This window comes from Delphinapterus leucas, chromosome 9 (assembly GCF_059928025.1).
Source record: "Delphinapterus leucas isolate spDelLeu-1000000601 "Yukka" chromosome 9, BTC_Dleu_Yukka2, whole genome shotgun sequence".
Lineage (NCBI taxonomy): Eukaryota > Metazoa > Chordata > Mammalia > Artiodactyla > Monodontidae > Delphinapterus > Delphinapterus leucas.
Genome location: NC_143137.1, coordinates 96,098,740 through 96,123,812, shown reverse-complemented (window position 1 = coordinate 96,123,812; position 25,073 = coordinate 96,098,740). Strand labels below are relative to the sequence as shown.

The 25,073-nt window shown below is 40.8% G+C and overlaps 1 protein-coding gene across 14 annotated transcripts in view; it reads left to right on the top strand.

Annotated features, from left to right (window-relative positions):
• Positions 1 to 25,073, top strand: part of COA1 (cytochrome c oxidase assembly factor 1) — a 131,530-nt gene that overhangs the window by 6,615 nt on the left and 99,842 nt on the right. For 3 of the 14 annotated variants that reach the window (XR_016394400.1, XR_016394401.1, XM_089917841.1), the window contains exon 1: positions 21,760 to 24,567. The exons of 2 other annotated variants lie outside the window; for them this stretch is intronic. Coding sequence is in view for 3 of the 12 variants with exons in the window: in XM_089917841.1 (XP_089773967.1) it covers positions 24,137 to 24,567 (431 nt within the window). In the remaining 9 variants the exon portion in view is untranslated. Of the gene's footprint in view, positions 1 to 21,759; positions 25,053 to 25,073 lie in introns of those variants that run through there. 9 more of the 14 variants (XM_030761477.2, XM_030761479.2, XM_089917844.1 and 6 more) reach the window with 5 other exon arrangements.

Genomic DNA, 25,073 nt, shown 5'->3' with positions numbered 1-25,073 from the left:
CTGACTGCCCAGCAGCTGGGGATGGGGGATGGGTAGCTGCTACTGTGCTAAGAGCTGAAATTGACTGAAATTAACCGCTGTTTACCATCCAAATCTTCCCCTGGAAGTTGAAAGCCTTCAGCAGACCTCGGAGTTCCTAGATAGTTACCTCAGACAGATTCTGACAATATAATTGCTTTCTAGGTGGGGAGACAGATTCTTGGTGCTTCCTACTCCACTATCTTCCCAGAATCAGGACTCTGACCTGTTAGGTTGACTGGTATTTCCCTCAACAAAGAGTTTTCATCCTTTATCCTATGACCTGGCGAGTCTGCTTAACTAAGTGAGAAGAGAGAAGGCAAGTCTTTTTATCTTGACTTTAAATTTTTATCCCCAGCCCATGCCTGTGTCCTGAACTCCATACTCCTCCATCAGTGGTCTACTTAATATCTCCTCTTGGATATTCGAAATACATTTCAATATGTCAAAATCTGTGCCCCTGATCTTTTCCCTAATTACTCTTCCCATATTATTACCAACTCCATCCTTCCAGTTATTCAGCTCCCAAACCTGGTGTTATCCTTGACTCATCTTTCTCTCACATCCCACATCCATGGGCCAAGAAATTCTGTTGGATAGAGTCTCCTAGCATATACAGTCTGACTACTTCTTACCATACATCTTTCATCTCCCACCTGAGTCATTGAAGTCTTCTCCTTCCTGGCCTTCCTGTAGTTTATCCCCACACACAGTAGCCAGGGTGACCTTGAAAAAGTGAAAGTTCATGTCCCTCTTCTGCTCAAAGCTTCCAGTGGTTTCCCCTTTAATTCAGAGTAAAAGCCAGAACTCTCACAACGCCCCTCAAGGCCCTAGACGATGTGCTCCTCCATCACTCCTGCAACCTGAATACTACTGTCCTCTCCTTGGCTGACCCAGTTACTCTGGCCTTCTTGCTATTCCTTGAACAGGCAGGCAGGCTTCTGCTGTAGGGCCTTTGCACTAGCTGGTCCTTCTCTGGAATGCATGGCTAATTCCCATTTCCTGATCTTTGCTCAAATTCCATCTCAGAACTATCCTTGCCACCTTATTTAAAATTATCACCTGCCCTACTCCTGACTTCCTTAATTTGCTTAATTCTTCTCATAACGCTTGTCATCTCCTAATATACTCTATTATTTATTTATTTACTATGATTATTGTTTATTATCTGTCTCTTCCATCCGCCTACCCCTGCTCTTGGGCCGTGATATGCCCTTTCTTGTAAATAAATTTTAAAAAAGCTGCCACCAGAGATATGCTACATTTTCACTGGCAAGGCCTAGATCATAAGCCAAACTCTGGGGTCTGAATGTGAGATCATTTTAAATAAACCACATGGAGAAGAGGTGGTTCCCCACAAGGAAATGCTGGGTTTTGTTTCTAGAAGAGATGCTGGCTGGGCAAAACCCACAGGTGTTCACTTGCTGAGACTAGCACACCCAGAAGAACTTTGGGAGAGTCTGTGAGAGGGGCCACATGTGTCCTTGAGTGTAGGGTGTAAGGACGAGACCACCAATGCCCTAACTTTCTTGTAATGATGTGTCATGAATGTGTTAGTTTATTTATCTTAATCCCTGTGTAGTCTGATTTTTTTGTTCATTTTCTACTCCTTTCTTGAGTAAGAGCTTTCCATGATACAAAGTAGTGACCTTCTCCAACCTGAAGGACTTTGTGATAGGTTGCAGGGGACAGTAGCAGGCTGCCTCAGGCCACAAGTAGTAGGAAGCCCCCACTCAAATAGCATTAAACAATAAGGAGCTGCGTTAGGGCTCCAGCTCCATTTCTCTGTCATTCGCTTTGCTCTTTTATTTTCCCCCTATGAATGACAGATTTTGTATAGATTTGTACAGATTTTGATTAAGACATCAGGATACCGTAGATGTGAAATTCTAGGACCAGATCTCCGAGGATATAAGAAGGACTAAAAGGGAAGGGATGATTTGGTGAGAAAAATTCTGATGAATCCTTGCTGTGCTGTGAATTCCCCTTCTCCCCGTTTGAGGAAAGCAGCAGCCAGCCTATTTCCCTCATGTCATGCCTCCAGGCTTCCAGAAGACCACTTGGGGAACTTGATAAGTGTGTCAGTAACTTGAAGAACTCTCTGGACTGTCATCTACTCTCACCTGGGAAAGACAGGCTGCGGACAGCTGGGGTGGCAGAGCTAGCACTGTGACGCTCTACTGGAGCTGCTCAGCACACACAGAGGGTTGGTTCATAGGATGCATTCATGTTTCCCATGGTCAGGTGTGGGACATTCAGAAGAGACAGTCCTCCTGCTTCCAGTCCAATAAAGCTGCCTAGAGGGGCGGAGGGATCCTCTCAGGAAGAAGCTGGAGGTAAATGTCAGATTTGTAGGGACTGAGGAAGGAATTACAATACATCTGCCTAGAGCAGGAGAATTTCTGGAGAGAGGTCCTTGGTGAAGGTCACCTCCAAAGAGTTTGTAAAAATCCCAGTCCGAAATTAAGATCATGTATGTAATGTCTCAAAATCTTCTAATAGGAACTGTTCAATTAGGTTCCATTTTTTATTCCTTGCCAGTCAGAACCGTTTCAGGATCTCTCTCTTTCACAGAATCAGCAAGTTGCTTGTAAATTCATTTTACTCTATTGGAGAAAGTTTGCAAGTGAGAGGTATTTTTTTCCCCTGCATTTTGTTCCATCCAAATGTCAAGACCTATTTGATTTTAAGACTCAAGAGATAATGACTTCTACTTCTGGTCCCTTACCAGAAGTGCAGAATCACTGAGATTACCAGAGTGGTTAAAGTTTTCAGAAGAAATCTCTATTTAAACTACTCAGTTTTATATTTTCCTAAGCCTCTCCCAATACAAAGGTCCCTGTAGCCTTAGCCCAACCTGTGATAACTTCATTTTAGGGCAGATCAAAACACGTTGGCTCCAAGCTCCAGTTCCCTCTCTCTCCCCAAGGACATCTGAGTGCAATTTTAAGGCCTTATATAACCCATTGGTTAGAATTAGTCTCATGGCTCCATCTAACTCCATGACTGGCTAGGAAATATGGGGGACCAAATGGAATGTTTGGTGGGTCTTACTCTCTCTGCCATCTAAGGGCATAATGGAGTCCATCATTCTGCAAATATTTATTGAGCACATGCTGTATAGCATTGATACAAAGTACTGGGAAAACACGTGAAAGAAACAGTTCTAGATGGCATTGCTCTGAGGACGTTGTAGTTTTGGAAGAATCTCAGAGGCAGGAGATTGCAGTATCCTGCATGCATTGGCCTGTTATGAACCCCTCTGAGATATCACCTGAAGAGGGGGACACTGCATAGGGTCCTGCATGTGTAGGTAGGAATGGTCAGCTAGAAAAAAACGGAGAGTAAATGCAAATGTGACCGTATTTATACACAGGCAGGAGACGTTTGAGGACGTCAGAAATATATCTACATATTCTAAAACTTTGGATGTAGGGAACACACAGCTGGGAAGGGATTACCATATTTTCCATTATATCAGCAAAAATCCTTGTGTCCATCTGGATCTCCTTTAAGATTTGGAGGGACTCCTCCCTTCCCAGAGGATACTGCTTAGGAAAACCTACCGCCTTTCTGTAAAAGGAAGCAGTGATTTCAAATGCTGTTTAAATTGCCTACCCAGAAAAATGGCTCAACTACTGCCCCGTCAATTTACCTCTCCACCCGCTTCGTCTTCCTTTGCAACCTACCTTGGGATTTCTTTATTGACTCCTTTTGCTGACCCACATTTTCTTTTCTCCCTGCAAAATGTAATTACCAATGCTAAGTACTCGCAGCTCTGGTATGGCATACCCACTTTTGTTCCCACCAGCTGGGCAAGCATCAGGGTAGTGGGTGGACTGTTATGGGTTGAATTGTGTCCCCTAAAAAAGATCTGTTGAGTGCTTCCCTGGTGGCACAGTGGTTGAGAGTCTGCCTGCCGACGCAGGGGACGTGGGTTCGTGCCCCGGTCCGGGAAGATCCCACGTGCCGCGGAGCGGCTGGGCCCGTGAGCCATGGCCGCTGAGGCTGCGTGTCCGGAGCCTGTGCTCCGCAACGGGAGAGGCCACAACAGTGAGAGGCCCGCATACCGCAAAAACAAAACAAAACAAAACAAAAAAACTGTTGATGTCCTAACTCCCAGTACCTCAGGACGTGACCTAATTTGGAGATAGAGTCTCAACAACAGAGGTATTCAAGTGAAAATAAGGTCCTCAGAGTAGGCTCTGAGCCAATATCACCAGTGTTCTTATGAAAAGGAGAAATTTGGACAGACGTACACAGAAAGAAGATGGCCATGTAAAGACAGAATTGTAGCATTATGTCTACAAGCCAAGAACACCAAAGATTTCCAGCAAACAGTATGAAGCTAGTAATAAGCAAGGAAAAATACCTCCTCTAAAGTTTTATAGGAAACAAGGCCTCGCTGATACCTTGGTTTCAGACTTCTAGCTTCCAGAACTGTGAGACAACAAATCTGTGTTGTTCTCAACCACTCAGTTTGCGATATTTAGTTATGGCAGCCCATACAAAGCTACTACAGTCTGCGCATACCAATGCCAGTTATAAGTTATTGTAATCATGTAATTTAATTAAATGTGTCAACCAAAGAATTAATGCAAGAAGGTGTAAGCTGAATGCTTTGAAAGACTTGATAGAAGTGAGTCTTTGAAAAACCTGCTATTGAATTAGATGTGGGCAAGCAACTGTAATCTATTGGAAGAAAAAAATGTAGGGTTCTGCCCTCAAATTGCTAAAAACAAATCTTTCATGATGCCTGGTGTGGTTCATGCAAGAAAGATGATATAAAACTCTAGTCATCAGTCATATACTCAAATGAATGCCTTGAGTCTATAGAAAAGACTGGCAAACAAATATACATTTATGTGTTTTAAGTTAAAATATGTGAGATATATGCATATCACTTAAAAGTAATTCTCTGCCTTGATTCTTTCGATTAATTGGTCATTTACACGCAGACTACATGAGTAAGAGGACCTCAACTGTATTGTTGTAGAGGGTTTGGAACTAGGTATGAGTTCGAAACGTGGTTCAATGAGCTGTGCATCTTGTGCCAGTTTCCAAATTTTTTCTAAGTTTTAGTGACCTCGTTTGTATAAAATGGGAATAATAATACCTATGAATCACATTGTGAAATTAAATGATATGATGTATTTAAATTGTCTAGCAGCATTAGATATTCTTCTGTCGAAAGTGGGAGAAAACTCAATCTACCGTGGCTTAAACAGAAAGAGCATGTATTGGCTTGTGACAATAACAGATTTCCAAAGGTAGCATTGGCTTCAGGCGGCGCCAGGCTCAGTTCTGTGAGTAATGTTCCAGAACCTGGTTTCTCTGTCTACATCAATCAACTACTCCTTGTTGGCTCAATCTTTAGACAGAATCTCCCTGACGGCTATAGAAGGCATTTTTTTCATATCCTCCCAAGTTCAAGACCCGTGACTAAGAGTCCCTGCTTTACTTTTCGAGCCCCATAAATTCCTTGATTCTCAGTAGATTACATACCCACCTCTGTGTCAATCTCTATTCCAGAGGAATGCAATGATTTGATTTGGGAGGACGAGGTCTTATGCGCCACATAAAGAATGTGGACTGAGTAGGGGGAGGGGGCTTTCTCAAGAAACAGGAACAGTATCGAGAACAAGGGAAAAGAGTTTGGGGCAGGTAGAAACACTAAATGTTCATACACTAGTTTTGAGGATGATGCCTCCTAAACAATCAGTATTAGCTACCTCTGTTGTGTCTTGCACCTCCGTCCCCTGACTCAGACTTCCCTTTTGGCTCTAGTGAGAGTGCTGACGTCATGAGGGCAGATGCTCTGCTCTTCCCTCTGCTTTCAAATTCTTGGCTGTGTATCCAACCAGCCTTCCAGACCAGGCTGTGGCAAATCTCCTCTGGCGCTGTTCTTCTAACTGCCTTACCCGTCACCCCCACCCACCGTTCCACTCTAGATCTCCTTTAAGGTTCAAGGTTACCCCTCAATTCTAGGATATCAGGATGCAGTAAAGTATTAACTTCTTCATGATTTTTATGACTTTGTTCATTTAACTCTTAGCTTTATTCTTTGTCTTTCCAAACTCAAATCTTAATTTTGATTTAAGCCACATTCGGAAACGCATCTATCTCCTATCACTTGCATTGGGAAAATGGATTTTTCTACCACTTTTTCTTTAATTGTTTGGAGTAGATATCCACCCAGTGATCATAATTGGCCTTAAATTGAATACTGTGGTAGAAACTACTAATCAACCCAATATCTACTCTCCTGCTTCTGGTGCCCCAAATTTTAGTTGGGCACATGCTGCCCAGAACAGACCACATTACCTCATCTCCTTTACAGCAAGATGTGGCCATGAGATTAAGTTCTAGTTGGAAGGATGTGATTCATACAATTTCCACATCATTTCCTTAAAGGACAAGGGTGGTCCCTCAACTTCTCATTTTCCCTTCCCCCGTGGCTTTAGTACCACTAATCTATTCTTGCATATTTCTCTTCATACAACCCTGACCAATTCAGCTCAGTTGTCCTCACTAATTATCTTTCCTCTACCCATTCCTTCATATAGGTAATACCACCAGTTATAGTCTTGGTTCTCTTTTAGTCCATCCTGGAGTCCCACAGATTCCCAAGGCTTTTGTCATACGCCATATCCTAATGACTTTCAAATGTGAACTGCCAGGGTTCATTTCTCTCTTGAGCTCCAACCCTCTATGCCCAACTGCCTATCTTATTCCAGGTGATTTCCTAAACCTATCATTCTTCTTGTGTTCATTAGTTGAAATTCTTCTATTCAGAAGAATTTCCCCTCTTCAGCTGAAATATAATATGTAGAGAAAAGGCAGGTGAATGCTTATTTATTTATTTCTATTCTGTTTACAGAATACTTTGTTGGTGCCCTAACAACCCCAATAGGGGGTCAGTGAATTTGTTTTAAGTATCACTATGCACAGCAAAAGAAACAATCTACCAATGAAAATGCAGCCTGCAGAATGGGAGAAAAATATTTTAAAACCATATATCTGATAAGAAGTTAATATCCAAAATATACAAGGAATTCATACAACTCAATAGCAAAAAATACATAAATAATCCAATCCAAAAATGAGCAAAAGACTTGAAGACACTTTTCCAAAGAAGACACACAAATGGCCAACAAGTACCTGAAAAGGTGTTCAACATCACTAATCATCAGGAAATAGAAATCAAAACCACAATGAGATATCAGTCACTCCTGCTAAATTGCTGTTATCAAGAAGATATGAGATAACAAGTGTTGGTGAGGATGTAGAGAAAAGGGAACCCTTGTGCACTGTTGACGGAAATGTAAGTTGATACAGTGTTATGGAAAATAGTATGGAAGTTCCTCAAGAAATTAAAAATAGAACTACCATATAATTCACTGTAGTATTATTCACAGTAGCCACGACATGGAAGCAACTTGTGTCCACTGATGGATGAAAGGATAAAGAAAAAAAAATTACGTATGTATAATCATTATATATATGAATATTGTTCAGCCATAAAAAAGAAGGAAATCTTGCCATTTGTGACTGTAGATGGATCCTAAAGGCATCATGATAAGAGAAATAAGTCAGTCACAGAAAGACAAGTACTGCATGGCTTCACTTACATGTGGAATCTAAAGAAAAGCCAAACTCATAGAAACAGAGTAAAATGGTGGTTGCCAGTGGCTGAGGAAGTGATGTAGTCAAATGAGGTGATTGGTCAAAGGGTTCAAACTTCCAGTTATAAGATGAGTAAGTTCTGGGGATCTAATGGTCAGCTTGGTGACTACAGTTAACAATACTGTATTATAAACTTGAAAGTTGCTAGGAGAACAGATCTTAACTCTTCTCACCACACACAAAAGACCTAATTATGGGGAATGATGGAAGTGTTAACTAACCTTATCATGATAACCATTTTACAAGATTTATGTATATCAAATCATCACTTTGTACATGCTAAATGTATGCAATTTTATATGTCAATTATAACTCAATAAAGCTGGAAAGAAATTTTTTAAAGTATCACTATGAATTCATGGATTTTAATATACTTAATGCATTTTGGGTTTTTTTTTGTTTTTCTTCCGGACGCGCAGGCTCAGCGGCCATGGCTCACGGGCTCAGCCGCTCTGTGGCATGTGGGATCTTCCTGGACCGGGGCATGAACCCGTGTCCCCTGCACTGGCAGGCGGACTCCCAACCACTGCGCCACCAGGGAAGCCCTACTTAATGCATTTTGATTCAATATAGTCATTATTTTTCAAATTTGTCTCATCTTTGGCCAGGTCAAATTGATGTCTGTGTCCTTTTAACATGACTCCAGTAGTCTTTGATAGCTCCCTTGCTTTCAAACATCATGAAATATCCCAAGTACATTTCTCCTATTCCCTGTCCCATATCTGGTTTCTTTTCAGAAGGAATAGTAATATGTGACCACAATCTAAGCACTAGAGGTATTCATTGCTAGTGGATTGTCATTATTTCTAGGCCTTTCTAGTGGACAGGGCTAGGAAATATGTATTTACTTAGGAAAAGAAAAATAAATGAATCCTGTACTTATAGCAATATTTTTTATTGGAATAAAGATATCAAGTTTTTAGTTCTTTGATTTTGTTTTTGCATCTCATTTTCTTATTGTGAAAAAATTGCTTCCCAACAACACTAATGTAATTACTTGGTTTTATCCCAATACACACACAGACATTAAATATTATATATATATAAACTATTGTAATAGCTTCAAAATAACAATATTAGTACAAATACAAACCAACTGAATTCAAGTTATGATATCTTTGCGGGTGTTTTTTCCTTTAGATGTACAGTCAAAGTACAGGGCTTTGAAGTCATAATAATTTTTCTGAAAGGGGTTATACCACTAACTTTATGCAGTTAGGTTCATTTGTTCAAATTTTGCTTTAAACAGGTTTTTAAAAAGATATTTTAAAATTAAATTTGGACTTTTAATTATGTGAAATAATACTTGTTTCCAAAATAAAAACAATAAAATCTGGTGGAGGTCTGGCTTCCATCCCTGTTTCCTTTCCTTTGTTCCTCCCTCACTTCCTCTAAATGATTAGATTTTATATTTTTCTAAAATATTAGCAAATACGTATTCATCTCTCTCCCCCCTCCCATTTCCTATACAAAATATAGCATATTATCCATTCCCTTCTGACTCTTTTTTTTTTTTAATTAATTAATTTTATTTTTGGTTGCATTGGGTCTTCATTGCTGCGCGTGGGCTTTCTCTAGTTGCGGCAAGCGGGGGCGACTCTTCATTGTGGTGCGCGGGCTTCTCATTACGGTGGCTTCTCTTGTTGCGGAGCACAGGCTCTAGGTGCACGGGCTTCAGTAGTTGTGGCATGCGGGCTCAGTAGTTGTGGCTCACGAGCTCTAGAGCCCAGGCTCAGTAGTTGTGGCGCAAGGGCTTTATTGGTCTGCGGCATGTGGGATCTCCCCGGACCAGGGCTCGAACCGTGTGCCCTGCATTGGCAGGTGGATTCTCAAGCACTGCACCATCAGGGAAGCCCTCCCTTCTGACTCTTGGTTTGTTTTTTTAACACTATATCATGGAGATCGACTGGCCCTGTGAAGAGATATTCATTATTTCTTTTTATAGCTGCACAGAGCTTCATAAAACAGATGCATCGTAATTTATTTGACTAGTCTCTAGTTAATATTTCAGTAAAACCCAGTCTTTACTAATACAAATAATGCCTATTTCATTTCATATTTGTAATGGTTTTTTTTTTTTTCGGTATGCGGGCCTCTCACTGCTGTGGCCTCTCCCGTTGCGGAGCACAGGCTCCGGACACGCAGGCTCAGCGGCCATGGCTCACGGGCCCAGCCGCTCCGCGGCATGTGGGATCTTCCCGGACCGGGGCACGAACCTGTGTCCCCCGCGTCGGCAGGCGGACTCTCAACCACTGCGCCACCAGGGAAGCCCTGTAATGTTTTTTAATGGCAGTGTAATATTCTGTCTTAAGGGTATGCTAGGTCAACTGAATCATTTCCTTACCATTAGACATTTTGGCAATTTTCTAATTTTTATTTTAAAGAATGCCACAGTTAACATCTGTATGCATAATTTTATTTCAGCCTCTCTGATTATTTCTCTTTTAATCTATAGCATATATAAACCATTACCTTATAATGATGAACACTGAAAATATTATGCTAAGTGAAAGAATCCAGTCACCAACACAACATATTGTATGATTTTGTTATGAAGTGGCATGAACAGGCACATCTGTAGAGACAGAAAGTAGATGATTGGTTGCCAGGACTGGGAGGGTCGGTGGGGATATTGGGAAGTGACAGTTCAGGGATGGGGGGTTTCTTTTTGAGGTGATGAAATGTTCTAAAATTGGTGGTCTTGGTTGCACAACTCTGTGAATATATAAAAGCCATTGAATAGCACACTTTAAATGAGTGTATTATATGATTAATTACACTGCAATAAAGATGTTAAAAATAGGATTTTGATTTATGTCTGCTGCTTTTCTATTCTCTTCCTCATTAATTTCTGCTTTTATCTTCCTTATTTCCTTCTATTCCTTTTTTTTGGTTTTGTTTATTGGTTTTGTTTTGCTTATTGTGTTTTTTCCCCTTATTTTTGATCTGGGAATTTAATTCATTTATTTTAATTAAAATTTTTTGATTAACAGTGTTTAGTACAATGATTTCCCTCTGATCACTGCTTTACATGCATCCCATAGATTTCAATATGTGGTGATTTCGTTATCATTCTTTTTAATTTTTTTTTTTTTTTGGGGTACGCGGGCCTCTCACCGCTGTGGCCTCTCCCGCCGCGGAGCACGGGCTCCGGATGCGCAGGCCCAGTGGCCATGGCCCACGGGCCCAGCCGCTCTGCGGCACGTGGGATCTTCCCGGACCAGGGCACGAACCCGCGTCCCCTGCCTCGGCAGGCGGACTCCCAACCACTGCGCCACCAGGGAAGCCCTCATTCTTTTTAATTTTATTATTATTATTTAAAAAATAAATATTTTTATTTATTTATTTATCTTACATCTTTATTGGAGTATAATTGCTTTACAATGGTGTGTTAGTTTCTGCTTTATAACAAAGTGAATCAGTTATACATATACATATGTTCCCATATCTCTTCCCTCCAGTTTGTATTTCCTTTCACCAAGAGTGCAGGAAGTTTTAAAATATGAATCTAGAATTCTAGGTTGAGTTCCTTCCCTTTCAACCACACTAGGTATGTTTTGTTTCCTTCTGGCCTCCATTGTTTCTGAAGAGAAACCAGCCGTTTTTCTTGCACTTGTGTCCTTTTTTTCCTCTTCCTATTTTTAAGATTTTCTTTTCTCTTTAGGTTTTTAGTAATTTGATTATGACATGCCTAAGTGTGGTTTCCCGAAAGACTTGGGAGATTGCTGAGCTTCCTGAATCTGTAGTTATTGCTGTTGCTACTGTTTTAAAGGAGATTCAGAAAGCTTTGGCTAACATTTCACTTTTTGGCTTATTTTAGAATATAAGATTAGGTTTTCATCCAGTTGCGGGCACTTTTGTAGTGTGCCTTCATTGTCTGTAGGGACGTTATTCCTTTTTTTTTTCTCATAGTAACTTTTATGAGGTTCAACTGTGTGATCTATTTGCTTACTCATATTTCGGTGAGATGAGTATTTCTATCCTAGCAGAGGAAGCAAGAACTTTCCTAACCTCTCAGTTCTAGAGCTCCCTCTTCTGTTGTTTTCGTAAAGTACTCCTCCTCCCCCTGTGAGTGCACCTTCTGTTTCTTTGCCCTTTCCGTTCCTGACCTGATCAGCGTGCTCTGCTCAATTCTACTTCCAGCAGTTTCTCCTTAAGGTGGGCTTTGCCCTGAAAGAAAACTTGGGTCACTTAAATTTGAGAGTTCATAGGGCTCAGACTGCTTCAGCCATCCTACTCTCTCTTACTTGGGACTTGGAGTCTGCAAAGCTGTACTGAGTTTTGGCCGTTCTCAGATTGGCCTTGTGAGCATTGTGACATTGTGATATGTGGCCTTGTGGCCAAGAATACCTGTGGTAATTTGGGGGGCTCTCCAGCCCTCAGAAGACCTCCCTGCATCGCTGCTGACACCATGTGAGTTTTGTGGGAGGTTGACTCCTACCTACTCAAATTTGAGAGTTTGTGGGAATACCCAGCCACCTAGCTTGTTGATGTTGTCTGTAGGGTTTTGGCTTTCCTACCCTGTTTGCTCGGTAGTTATGGGGAGCTTTAGGGAGATTAAAAATGTCTGGTATCACTGTCATTTTTCCAGAAGATATAAAGAAAGGAAACATATTATGAATTTTTTTTTTTTTTTTTTCTGCGGTACGCGGGCCTCTCACTGTTGTGCCCTCTCCCGTTGCGGAGCACAGGCTCCGGACGCGCAGGCTCAGCGGCCATGGCTCACGGGCCCAGCCGCTCCGCGGCATGTGGGATCTTCCCGGACCGGGGCACGAACCCGTGTCCCCTGCATCGGCAGGCGGACTCTCAACCACTGCGCCACCAGGGAAGACCCCCGAATGTTTTTTTTTTTTTAATTTGTCTTCATACGTGAATTGTAGTTAAGAAAGCATGAACTTAGAGTTCCTCAGTCTTGGATTGAAATCCCAGTTTTGCTCCTTATTATGTGATCTTGTGCAGCTGGTTTATTCTCAGTGTCAGTTTTCTTATTTGTTGGGGTGATGTTCAAAACTCTTAATAACTGGTGGAGTCCAGGTGCTGACTGATCACAACAAACGCTGTGACCCATCAAAACAGGTGGCTTTGAATAACTGGTTGAGCTATACCAGTGTGAATTGGCACGGGTATAGATCAATACTGCTCATTTGTCAAGTGGAACTGCAATTATATATGTCTTGCGGTTTTATGAGGAATAAATGCAGTAAAGCTTTATGAATGGTATTGGGCATAGAGCCTATGACATAGTAAGCATTTAATAAATGGTATTTATTATTACTACTATTAGTCCAAAGTTGGGAAGTCTGCAAACGTTTCCTAGATGCGCTCTTGTCTCTCTTAGTCCCACTTCAATGGGACTTAGTCCCACTCCATTCTCTGAGTTTTTATAACACTTTGTTTAAATCACCAGTATAGCATTTTATCATACTTTATTGTACTTAGTGGTAGAGGGTAGAGTGATATTCCAAATATCATTACAGAGCTGTCTGTAATTCCAGGCCTTTCTTTGCCGGATCATAGGGATGTCTGGTGGGTCTCAGAGGTAGGACCTGGTTGTACCAAAGGTTGTTGTGGGATGGGGAGGGGCACAGGGTCTATGGCATCAGCTATTTATCAACCAGCACAGAAGTATTTTGGTATCTGGCAACGAGTAGGGTCACACTGGTATGCCCTGGATGAATTTAAGCTCTTAGCACAGGTTGTATCTCCCTTGCTAGGCTGCGACTCCTTTGTGGCTGGGAACTTATTCTGACCTGGATACTCAATACTGACTTGTCATAGGGTTAAAAAACATTCATGCACATAAAAAGAAGCAGTTAAAAGGGGGCAGGGTGTGTGTGGATAACCATCTTAGAGAAGGAGGGATTATTTTCAGAGAAAGTCTCCACAGTAGAGATGAGTAAAAACCCCTGTGCTTTAGGAGGGGCAGAAAGGCTCAATGAAGATGTAGTCAAGTAAGCTTTTAAGAAAAGATGAAAACCATTCGCCACTCACACCTGATGGTCACAGGTATTTTGTAAAGTATTTGATAAAATGATCTTTCAGAGTAAGAGGGAAGAAGAACTGGAGGATAGAAATATAAAGACAGTTGGGTTGCAATAACCTTAGTATAAGTTGTCTTGGAAAATCTGACTACTAAGTGGAAAGATTCCTGACAAGTTTTAAAAGTCCAAGGTGAAGATACTACTAAGTTTCTTGCAAAATAATGCTGAGTGTGACTGAAGCTATATTTGAACTGAAAAGACAGCATGCTTGCCACAGAGTTATACAGATGGAGAACAAGTTACTGGTTGCCAGAGGTTACAGAGAGGGTGTGGGGCAGGAAAGAAAGGAATTGACTGTGGCTATGAAAGGGTAGCACCAGGGATCCTTGTGATGCAACTGTACTTTGTCTTGCCTGGGGTGGTGGTAACATCAATCTAAACGTGATAAAATTGCTTTGAACTACACACATGCACACATACACACACAAATGAGTGTATATAAAACTGGTGAAATGTGAATAAACTCTGTGGATTATACCAATGCCAGTTTCCTGGTTTTGATATTGCAGTGTAGTTACAAAAGATGTTATCCCTGGAGAAAACTGGGTGAAGGGTGCCCATGACCTTCCTTTACATTTTTCTTCAAACTTCCTGTGAATCTATAGTTATTTCAAAATCAAAGTTTTAAAAAAGACAGCATGCATTACTTGCCAATCCATGTAAAGTTTATATAATTTAGAAATTAGGTGCTCCTTTTCTTACCTCTGTCCTTTGTCTCCCAGTATTTCCTCAGGTGGAAATGTTCTTCCCTTCCTTTGTCTAAATCCTACCTGTTTTTTTTTTTTAAGGACAGCTTCCAGCCAGCTTTGCCTAATTTACTTTTTCCTTGTGCTTTTGTTGAGCACTTGATATATCTTAAGTATAACTGGACTCACCCCAAATTCGTTTCTCTTTGCCTCATTTATGGACGGTGGCTGTTGGAGTACCCAGCCTGGAATGAAGGACTCATGACCCTACCTGCTAAGAGCTCCCTTCAGCAATTGCCATAGTGGAAGAGCATTGTCTCACCCTTGGCCATGCTCCTTTCCTGAAGTGGCCCACATCCCGTAACTAACCTCTTCCCTCATCTCAGGATGTCTTGAAAAGTTCATCCCATCTTCAAAATTTTGTAGGATCTGTAGTGATAACTCCTCTTTCATCCCTGATATTATGAATTTGTGTTTTCTTTATTTCTTAATCAGTCTAGATAGAAGTTTATGGATTTTCTTGATATGTCAAAGATCTAATATTTGGTTTTTATAAATATACTGCTATTTGTTTTCTATTTCATTGACTTCTGCTTTTATCTTTATTATTAACTTCCTTCTCTTTTCTTTGATTTTACTTGCTCTAATTTACCTAGCTTCTTTTTTGAGGTTTTAATTTTAATTGGTTTCTAACATTATATAAGTTTCATGTGTACAGTATATATTTTGACTTCTGTATATACTATGGTGTGCTCACCACCAAAAATTTAGGTTCTATACTGTTGACCTCCTTTACCCATTTCAACCTCCCCCCAATCCCTTTCCCCACTGGTAACTACTCTGTTCTCTGTACTTATGTGTTTGTTTTTGTATTCATTCAATTATTATTTCTTATATTCCACATGTGAGTGAAATGATATTGTCTTTCTCCATCTGACTTATTTCACTTGGCATAATTCCCTCAAACTCCATCTACATTGCTGAAAATGGCAAAATTTCATCTTTTTTATGGCTGGGTAGTATTCCATTGTGTGTGTGTGTGTGTGTGTGTGTGTGTGTGTGTGTGTGTGTGTGTGTATAGAACATCTTTTTTATCCATTCACTCATAGATGGGCACTTAGGTTGTTTCCATATCTTGGCTGCTGTAAATAATGCTGTGATGAACATAAGGGTGCATATATCTTTTCAAATTAGTGTTTTCATATTCTTTGGGTAAGTGCTCAGAAATGAGATGGCTAGATCGTATAGTAGTTGTACCCTTAATTTTTAAGGAATTTCCATATTGTCTTCCATAGTGGCTGTACCAATCTACATTCCCCACCAACAGTGTATGATGGCTTCCTTTTCTCCACATTCTCTCCAACAATTGTTATTTCTTATCTTTTTGATAAGAGCTATTCTAATAGGCATGAAGTAATATTTCCTTGTGGTTTTGATTTGAATTTTCATGATGGTTAGTGATGCTGAGCGTCTTTTCATGTTCCTGTTGGCCATCTGTATATCTTCTTTGGATAAATGTCTATTCAGCTTTCTACCCACTTTTTAATCTGGCTGCGTGTTTTTTTGATGTTGAGTTGTATGTGTTCTTTATGTATTTTGGATATTAACCCCTTATCAGGTATATGATTTATAAATATCTTCTCCATTCAGTAGGTTGTCTTTTCATTTTGTTGATAATTTCCTTTGCTGTGCAGAAGGTTTTTAGTTTGATGTAGTCCCATTTGTTTATTTTTGCTTTTGTTTACCTTGCCTGAGGAGACATATCTAGAAAGATATTGCTTAGACATATGTCAGTGTGCATACTGCCTGTGTTTTCTTCTAGGAATTTTATGGTTTTAGTTCTTACACTCAAGGCTTTTATCCATTTTTTGATTTTTTAGTATGGTGTGAGATAGTGGTCTAGTTTCATTCTTTTGCACCCAGTGTCCCAACACCATTTATTGAAGTGACTATTTTTTCTCCACTGTATGTTCTTTGCTCCTTTCTTGTAAATCAATTGTTCATATATATGTGAATTTATTTCCGGGCTCTCAATTCTGTTCCACTGATCTATGTGTCTGTTTATCTGCCAATACCATGCTGTTTCGATTACTATAGCTTTGTAATATAATTTGAAACCAGGGAGTATGATACCTCCAGCTTTGTTCTTTTTTTCTCAGTATTGCTTTGGCTATTCAGGGTCTTTTGTGGTTCCATATAAATTTTAGAATTTTTTGTTCTATTTCTGTGAAAAATGTATTTAGGGTTTTGATAGGGATTGCATTGAATCTGTAGATTGCTTTAGGTAATATGGACATTTTGACAATGTTAATTCTTCCAATCCATGAGCACAAAATATCTTTCCATTTCTCTGTGTCTTCTTCAATTTCTTTCAAAAATATCTGATAATTTTCAGTGTATGGGGTTTTTCACCTCCTTGGTTAAATTTAGTCCTAGGTATTTTATTCTTTTTGTTGAGATTGTAAATGGGATTGTTTTCTTAATTTCCCTTTCTGTTAGTTTGTTGTTAGTGTATAGAAAGGCAACAGATTTTTGTATATTCACTTTGTACTCTGCAACTTTATTTATTATTTCTTTAAGATGTTCCATATGTACCTGAGGAGAATGTGTATTCTGCTGCAATTGGATGGAATGTTCTGTATACATCTATCAAGCCCATTTGGTCTAATGCTTCATTTAAGGCTGGTATTTCCTTGTTGACTTTATGTCTGGATGATCTATCCATTGATGTAAGTGGGATGTTAAAGTTCCCTACTCTTATTGTGTTACTATCAATTTCTCCCTTTTTATATACATGTTGGTACTCTTTTGTTAGGTTCATAAATATTAATAACTACTATTTCTTCTTGATAAATTGTCCCCTTTGTTATTATATAATGTCCATCTTTGTCTGTTGTTACCTTTTTTTGGCTTGAAGTCTGTTCTGTCTGATATAAGTATGGCTATACCAGCTTTCTTTTGGCACTATTTACTTCAAGTATCACCTTCCATCCCTTCACTTTGAGCCAGTGTTTGTCTTTAGAGCTGAGATGAGCCTCCTGGAGGCAGCATATAGCTTGGTCTTGTTTTTTACTTCATCCAGCCACTCTGTGTCTTTTGATTGGTAAATTCAATCCATGTGCTTTTACATCTATTTATTTATTTATTTTTGGCTGTCCTGGGTCTTTGTTGCTGTGTGTGGGCTTTCTCTAGCTGTGGGGAGCAGAGGCTACTCTTCATTGCAGTGCGTGGGCTTCTCATTGCAGTGGCTTCTCTTGTTGCGGAGCATGGGCTCTAGGCACGTGGGCTTCAGTAGTTGTGGCACGCAGGCTTCAGTAGTTGTGGCATGTGGGCTCTAGATCGCAGGCTCAGTAGTTGTGGCACATGGGCTTAGTTGCTCCACGGCCTGTGGGATCTTCCCAGACCAGGGCTCGAACCCGTGTCCCCTGCATTGGCAGGCGGATTCTTAACCACTCCACCACCACGGAAGCCCAATCCATGTGCTTTTAGAGTGATTATTGATAAATGTGGACCGTCTTATCTTTTGTCTGCTGGTTGCTCTATATCTCAATGTTTCTTTTCCTTACATTTCTGTCTGCCATTTTAGTTGGCGGTTTTTCTATGATGTTTTTCTCAATTTTCTCTTTTTTAATGCATCATGCCTCTGCTCTAGATTTATGTTCTGTGGCTGCCATGAGGTTTATATGAAACATCTCATAAATAGTCTTTTTTGTGCTGATGGTATCTTCATTTTCTTATATGAGTTCCATCCTTTTTCTCTTCCCCTTTTATGTTTTTGTTGTCTCAAAATTTCCCTTTTTATGTTGTGAGTTTGTTACCAAATTGAAGTAACTATAGTTATTTTTTTTACTACTTTTTCTCTTTTAACCTTTATGCTGTAACTGTTTAATAACCTGTTCTGATATAGAGCTGCAATTTTCTGATTCTTCCTGTGTATTTATCACCTTACTCACAGTTTCATGTACTTTTGCCTTTCTGTTTCGGATAGCAGAGCTCCTTTCAATATTTCTTGTAAGGCAGGTCCAGTGTTGGTGAATTCCCTCAGCTTTGTTTGGTGGGGAAGGCCTTTATTTGTTCTTTGTATCTTGAATGATAACTTTGCTGAATGGAGTAGCTTTGGCTGATAGTTTTTATTTTTCAATGCTTTGGGTATGTTATCCCACTCTCGTGTGTCCTGTAGAATTTCTGCTGAGAAATCTGCTGATAGCCGAATGGGGGTTCATTTGTAGGTTGCCATCCTTTTTTCCCTGGTTGCCTTTAAAATTCTTTCTTTGTCATTGACTTTTTTTTTTTTTGCGGTATGCAGGCCTCTCACCGCCGTGGCCTCTCCCGTCGCGGAGCACAGGCTCCGGACGCGTAGGCTCAGTGGCCATGGCTCATGGGCCCAGCCGCTCCGTGGCATGTGGGATCCTCCCGGACCGGGGCACGAACCCGCGTCCCCTGCATTGGCAGGCGGACTCTCAACCACTGCGCCACCAGGGAAGCGCCTGTCATTGACTTTTGGCAGTTTGAATATAATGTGTCTTGGAGAAAGTCTTTTTGCACTGAGGTGTTCTATTAGCTTCCGTGGACTTGTGTACCCAGTTCCTCCCCCAGGTTCGAGATATTCTCAGTTATTATTGCTTTAAATAAACTCTGCTTCCTTCTACCTCTCTTCTCCTTCTGGGATACCCATTACCCTAATGTTTCCCTTTCTAATGGAGTTCGATAGTTCTCATAGAATTTCTTTTCTTTTTAATTGTCTCTTCTCTTCTACCTGTATCATTTCTAGGTTTCTGTCTTTGAACTTGCTAATTCTCTCTCATAGAATTTCTTTTCTTTTTAATTGTCTCTTCTCTTCTACCTGTATCATTTCTAGGTTTCTGTCTTTGAACTTGCTAATTCTCTTTTCCATATGGTCTGCTCTATTTCCAATGCTTTCTGTTGTGTTCTTCACCTTATTTGTTGAGTTATTCAGCTCCAGAATTTCTGTTTGGTGCTTTTTTAGAGTTTCAACCTCTTTGGTAAAGTATTCCTTCTGTTCATTAATTTCATTCCTGAGTTCACTGAACTGCCTTTCTGAGTTTTCTTGTAGCTTGAGTTTCTTCATGACAACTATTTTGAATTCTCTATGAGTTAGCTCACAGTATTCCATGTTACCGTGGTTTTTCATGATGCTTGATGAGTTGTTCCTCAGCCAGTTTGTTTTACGTGACCCTAATGATTCAGCAGGTTAGTCATTAGGGGTCTTTCTTTTGTTTCCCAGTAGGTGGTGCTATAGCACAAGTTTTTGGTTTCTCTTACTTGAGCTGCCTGCTTGAGAATCAGCACTTTCCACCCTCTACCAGCAAGCACTCTCAGAGCTGTTGCTTGGTGCTCTCATTGTGGTTGCTTGTGCCTCTGGGGTCATTGGTGCCTTTGCTGCTAGTGTCACTGGCAAAGCTGCTTGGGACACCAAGATGGCGGTGCCTCTGCTGCATCTGGGGTCTCCTGCTGCTGTGAGGGGAGGTGGAGGGTGGGGGAGGAACCAGGGTCACAAGTGCCTCTACCATGATCTGGGGGGTTGGGTTTGTGGGCACAGCCACTGCAGGTGGGGGCCTGAGTTACAGGCACCTCCATGGCTGGAGGGACAGGGTTGCAGGCCCTGCTGTTGCTGCTCTCTGGTTCCCTGTGGCTGAAGTCACTGCTGCAGCTGGGAGGCCAGTGTTGTGAGCACTACCCCCAACGCAACTGGATTCTCTGGGGCTGCAGGTTCGACCTTTGCAGCCGGGGGTCTGGGGTCACAGACATCACCCTTTTTGTTTCCCTGGTTCCACCACTTCCATTTGTTCCATGCACCCACCTTTAGGTGTACAGATGTGTGGAATTCTCTGGCATCCTGATTGTGTTCGGTAGAGGCACCTTTGTTGAGTTATGGATGTTTTACTGGTTGTAGATTGATGGGGAGAGGCAAAGGGAGCATCTCATAATGCCATGATGCTGACCAGTTTTTCTAGCTTCTTAAGGTCGAAACTCAGATTGTGATTTTCACCGTCTCTTTTAAAGCAAGTATTATTTAAAGCTCTAATTGCCCCCTAAATATCTCCAACTATTTCGGGGTTTTCCAGATATTTTTCTGTTATTTATTTCTAATTTAATTCCATTATTGTTAGAAAATATAATGCCTGATTTCAGTCTTTTAAAATTTATTGGGACTGGTTTCATAGACCAGCATATGGTTTATCTTGGTGAACAAATCATGTACATTTAAAAAGAATGTATATTCTACAGAGTGCAGTGTTCTATGAGATATCAATAAGGTCAAGGTGGTTGCTAATGCTATTCAGATATCCTGTGTCATTACTAAATTTTAATCTAGAACTTAAATTGCTAAGAGAAGAAGGTTGAAAGCTCCAACTGTTATTGTGAATATTTGTCCACTTCTCTTTTCAGTTCTGTCATTCTTACCAGACTTCAGTTGATGTCTGTAGTCAGTTTTTGAGGCTTAGATAGCTCAAAAATTTGCTCCACACATGTGTTTCAGGTGTCAGCTGGAAATATGGGCAGTTTATACACAGAATTTGGTCTTCTACCTGACTCCGCTCCTTCTTGGGATTTCCTTTTTGGACGTCCTCCTACTTTCCAGCTGCTGTAGTTGTCCCATACTCTGTCTTCTGGTTTTTCAAGCCAGTAAGACTGAGGGTGACAACTGGGGCCTGTCCTCAAGTGAAAATCCATAAAAATGGAAAACTCACTGAGTCCCATTTCTTTCTCACAAGCATTGACTCCTCTTCAGTATATGCCTTTTTTGGTGTTCTCCTGTATCTTCAGGGGCTTATTTTTTTCTATTTGGTTCATAGTTTGCAGTTTTTGCCTTGGTTCAATGGGAAATGCTCAGCTATTATTGGAAGCAGAACCTGTTATTTTCCTACTAATCTCTATAGGATCTGTACTGATTTCTCTCATTCCTGGTATTGGTAATTTGCGGCTCTCCCACCTTCTTTTTGGCTGCTCAGTTAAACTAGAGATTCACCAATTTTACTAAACTTTTAAAAGAACCAGCTTTTATATTCAGTCGATTTCCAAAATTGTCTTTATTTCCTTTTCTACTATTTTTGTTTTCCCCTGATTTCTTAAAGTGGAAGCTTAAATAATTTAATTTAGACTTTCCTTCTTTCCTAATATAAACATGCAAAGTTATAATTTTTCCCTCTAAGCACTGCTTTAACTGCATTCCACAGCTTTTGATATGTTTTAAAATTTTTATTCAGTTCAAAATATTTTTCAGTTTCCCTTGTGATTTCTTCTTTGACCCATGGGTTATTCAGAAATATGTTGTTTAATTTCAAAATACTTGGAGTTTTCCCAAATAGCTTTCTGATACTGATTTCTAATTTAATTATATTATGGTTAGATAACATACTGTGCATGATTTCAATCTATTTAAATTTATTGAAACTTGTTTTATGAACCAGCATAATAATGAGTATTCTGTACACTTATAAAAGTATATTTTGGTTTTTGTGAAGTGTTTTATAAACATCAATAGGTCAAGTTGGTTGATAATGTTGTTCCAGTCTTCTGTATACTTACTGAGGTTTTTATTTAGTGCTATTGATTGCTGAGAGATGGACGTCATAATCACCCACTGTAATTTTTGATTTTTCTAATTCTTCTTTCAGTTTTTGTTTCATATATATCAAACCTCTGCTATAAGTTACATACAAGTTTAGGATTATTATATCTTCTTGATGATCTAACCTCTTTATCATTATAAAACGTCCCTATTTTCAACAACCAGCATATTTGAACTGATACAGCTTTATAACAAAACTATAGTAGATCCATGCAATTTCCCATAAGAAACATATAGAGCAAGTATAGACTTTGGATTAAAGGTGACATTTTGTTAGAGATTGAAAAGAACTTTTCCAGGTTTAAAACTGAGGGAATTACCATGGAATTTCTTATAAACAAACTAGTCAGGACTCAATTTCGTGATGATAGTATGTAAGATAAGTAAGAAAGGACATTCATTCCAACCTAGCTAATGCTAATTTTATTAGTGTCTTTGTGGTAAATATTGTCTAGTTTGCACTTACTTTTATGACAAGATGTAATGGCCTGCTCAATTATTTTCTCAAAGTATCTGTGTCAAAATTTTCCCTGTTTTCTTTCAATAGCTGGATACTTCCTTAACATGCTAAGTGATACGTACCTCCGTCCCCACAACTAGCTACATGCTTAGTGGGAAAATTCTAGCAATATCCCATTAAAGGTAGGAATAAGACAAGCTCACTGTCTTCACTATTATTAAATATGTTTACTGGAAATACTAGCTAATGCAATTAGATATGAGAAATTAGAGGTAGAAAATTTGGAAAGGATTAGGTGAAACTATAACCGTTTCAATGATATGATTGCAATCCTAGAAAATCTAAAAGGATCAACTCCAAACAATAAGGCATCGTAGTAATAACTAACATTTGTGAGCACTAACGTTACCACCTCTATTTTAACTCATTTAATCATCATACTATCTATCAGAAAACAATAAGAAAATGTGTCAGATGTCCCTACAGGAAGTTCAGAAGGAGGGTGAGTTCCAGGTTTGGAATGATAATCCATCACTTCATGCAGTGGTCCTCAGCATCAGCTTTATTCCCTTGGGGCTGCCAAATGGCTGCCAGTGTCAGTGTTGGGCTAGAAGTTTCCATGTCAAGAGGAGAATGTGTTGGAAACTTTCTTGTAAGCATGAATCAATACCATATCAATACCATAGATAGTACATGTATATAATCTAGTTTTCTAATGCAGATGTGGATCAAGAATTTGAAGACCACTGCCTTGGACTAAACTTGGTTAGTCTGGTTATGGAACACATCAAATTTAGGTGACTCACCAATTGTGAGACTCATTGATTTGTGGAGGAAAGGTACTTGTGAGATAGGCTGGAAACTGGGACCCTTTACTGGAGTGCTTGGTCTCATTTTCTGGAGCAACAGAATACAAAGAAACTACAAGGGACTAAAAATAACTGCACACATGTGCAGTTGGGGCAATTATGAACAATAAGATACAAAAAGTCCACAAACCAACGGCCACTTCTGAGGTGCTGTGAGCAAAAGAAGGGTACTGCACATGATCCCTGCACACAGCACCACCAAAGGGGTGGGCAGACCACCTAAACTATGCCTCTTGCCCAGCCCATGGACCTGGCCTCCTTGTTACCCCATTTAAAGACCCAAGCAGCTCACTCCGCTGCACCTGTTTCCTGTTTTCACTCCTTCCTGCTGCAGCGGGAGCCCCACAAAGCCTTGCCTAGAATTCTCCTCTGGCCTCTACCAATTTCTACTGATTAAAGAGTCTAAGGGCCTGGGTCGTAGGTTAACACTCCAAGCTTGACATTGAAAAAGTAAAGGATGACGTTATTACTAGTGACGATAGCAATGGAATGATCAAGATGAAAACAATAATAACTAGCATTTATTGAGCACTTACAAAGTGCCAGACTATTCTGAGCGCTTTACATCCTCAGGACAAATCTATTAGGTAAATACTACTATTAATCCATTTTACTAGTAAACTCCATGCGAAGAGAGAACATTACAGTTTTTTTTTCTTAGCAATGCATTACCTGGAGCACAGTAATAATTTAATAAATATTTAATGAATAAAAAAATGAGTATTGCCAAATTTCTCAGCCGAATAGGGCAAGATGGACTTTAGTGCCAGAGCCGGGCTCATATGGCCCGGGGTTTCGCATACTTGGAGGTGAAACAAAGCACCAGATCCCTGAGAGGGACAACACGAAACAGCGGTTTAAATTTCCTCGGCAACCGCTGCTGGACTGAACGTATGTTGCAGGCTAACGGGGCGCAGAAAACAAAAAACGGAGATTTGAGGAGACAAACCTCCTCCCGGCTGGCGTACGAGCTTCCGAGAAGCCTGGCCGCTAAGTTAATTTCAGCGCGGGACCCGGCACCCGGGGGATCCGCACTCCTCCAGCTACCCTCGCGTCCCGACTCTCTAGCCGCGCGAGGAGGCTACGCCGGAAGTCTCGACTGCTCCTCGAGGAGTGTGGCCACCCGCCGGCTTTTACCCCACCCACTCCCCACGCCCCACGTCCGGAAGGAGTCGTCACGCTTGCCGCGGCGTGGTACTTGTACGGAGGACAGGTTAGCGTCCCCGCGGGAGATAGACTCGGGTCCCTCTCACCCCAGAAGCTTTTGTTCCCGTAGTCCTGAAGGCCGCGTTTGCACGCCGCGCGGGCTGCTGCAGGGGGAGCCCCTCAGGGGCCACCTTGCTGTCGTCGCCGGGTCGCCACCTCCCGCAACAGCGTGGTTGGCGCTTGGGGGCCCGTGGTGGGCTTAGCGCCTCGGGATGCTACAAGGTTCCCCTCCCCCGACCCCCTTTGTAGCTAACGGTGGCCTAGCCCTGTGGTCCTTGCTGAGCGTTCCCAGGAGCACATTTGTGAAGAGGTGGTGTCCTGTCGAAGAGGTGGAACTGGGCATTTTGCCGGTGGTCCCAAGTTACAACAGTCTGAGGAGGACCTTGCCCAGATGATTGTAGAAAGGAATTTTCTGGCTCGGTGGTCTTAATAGTTTTTGTCTCGTCACATTTGAGCTCCATACAGGGGCTGGCGATGGAAGTGATTTTCAGTGTAAGTGATTTTCAGGTGTTT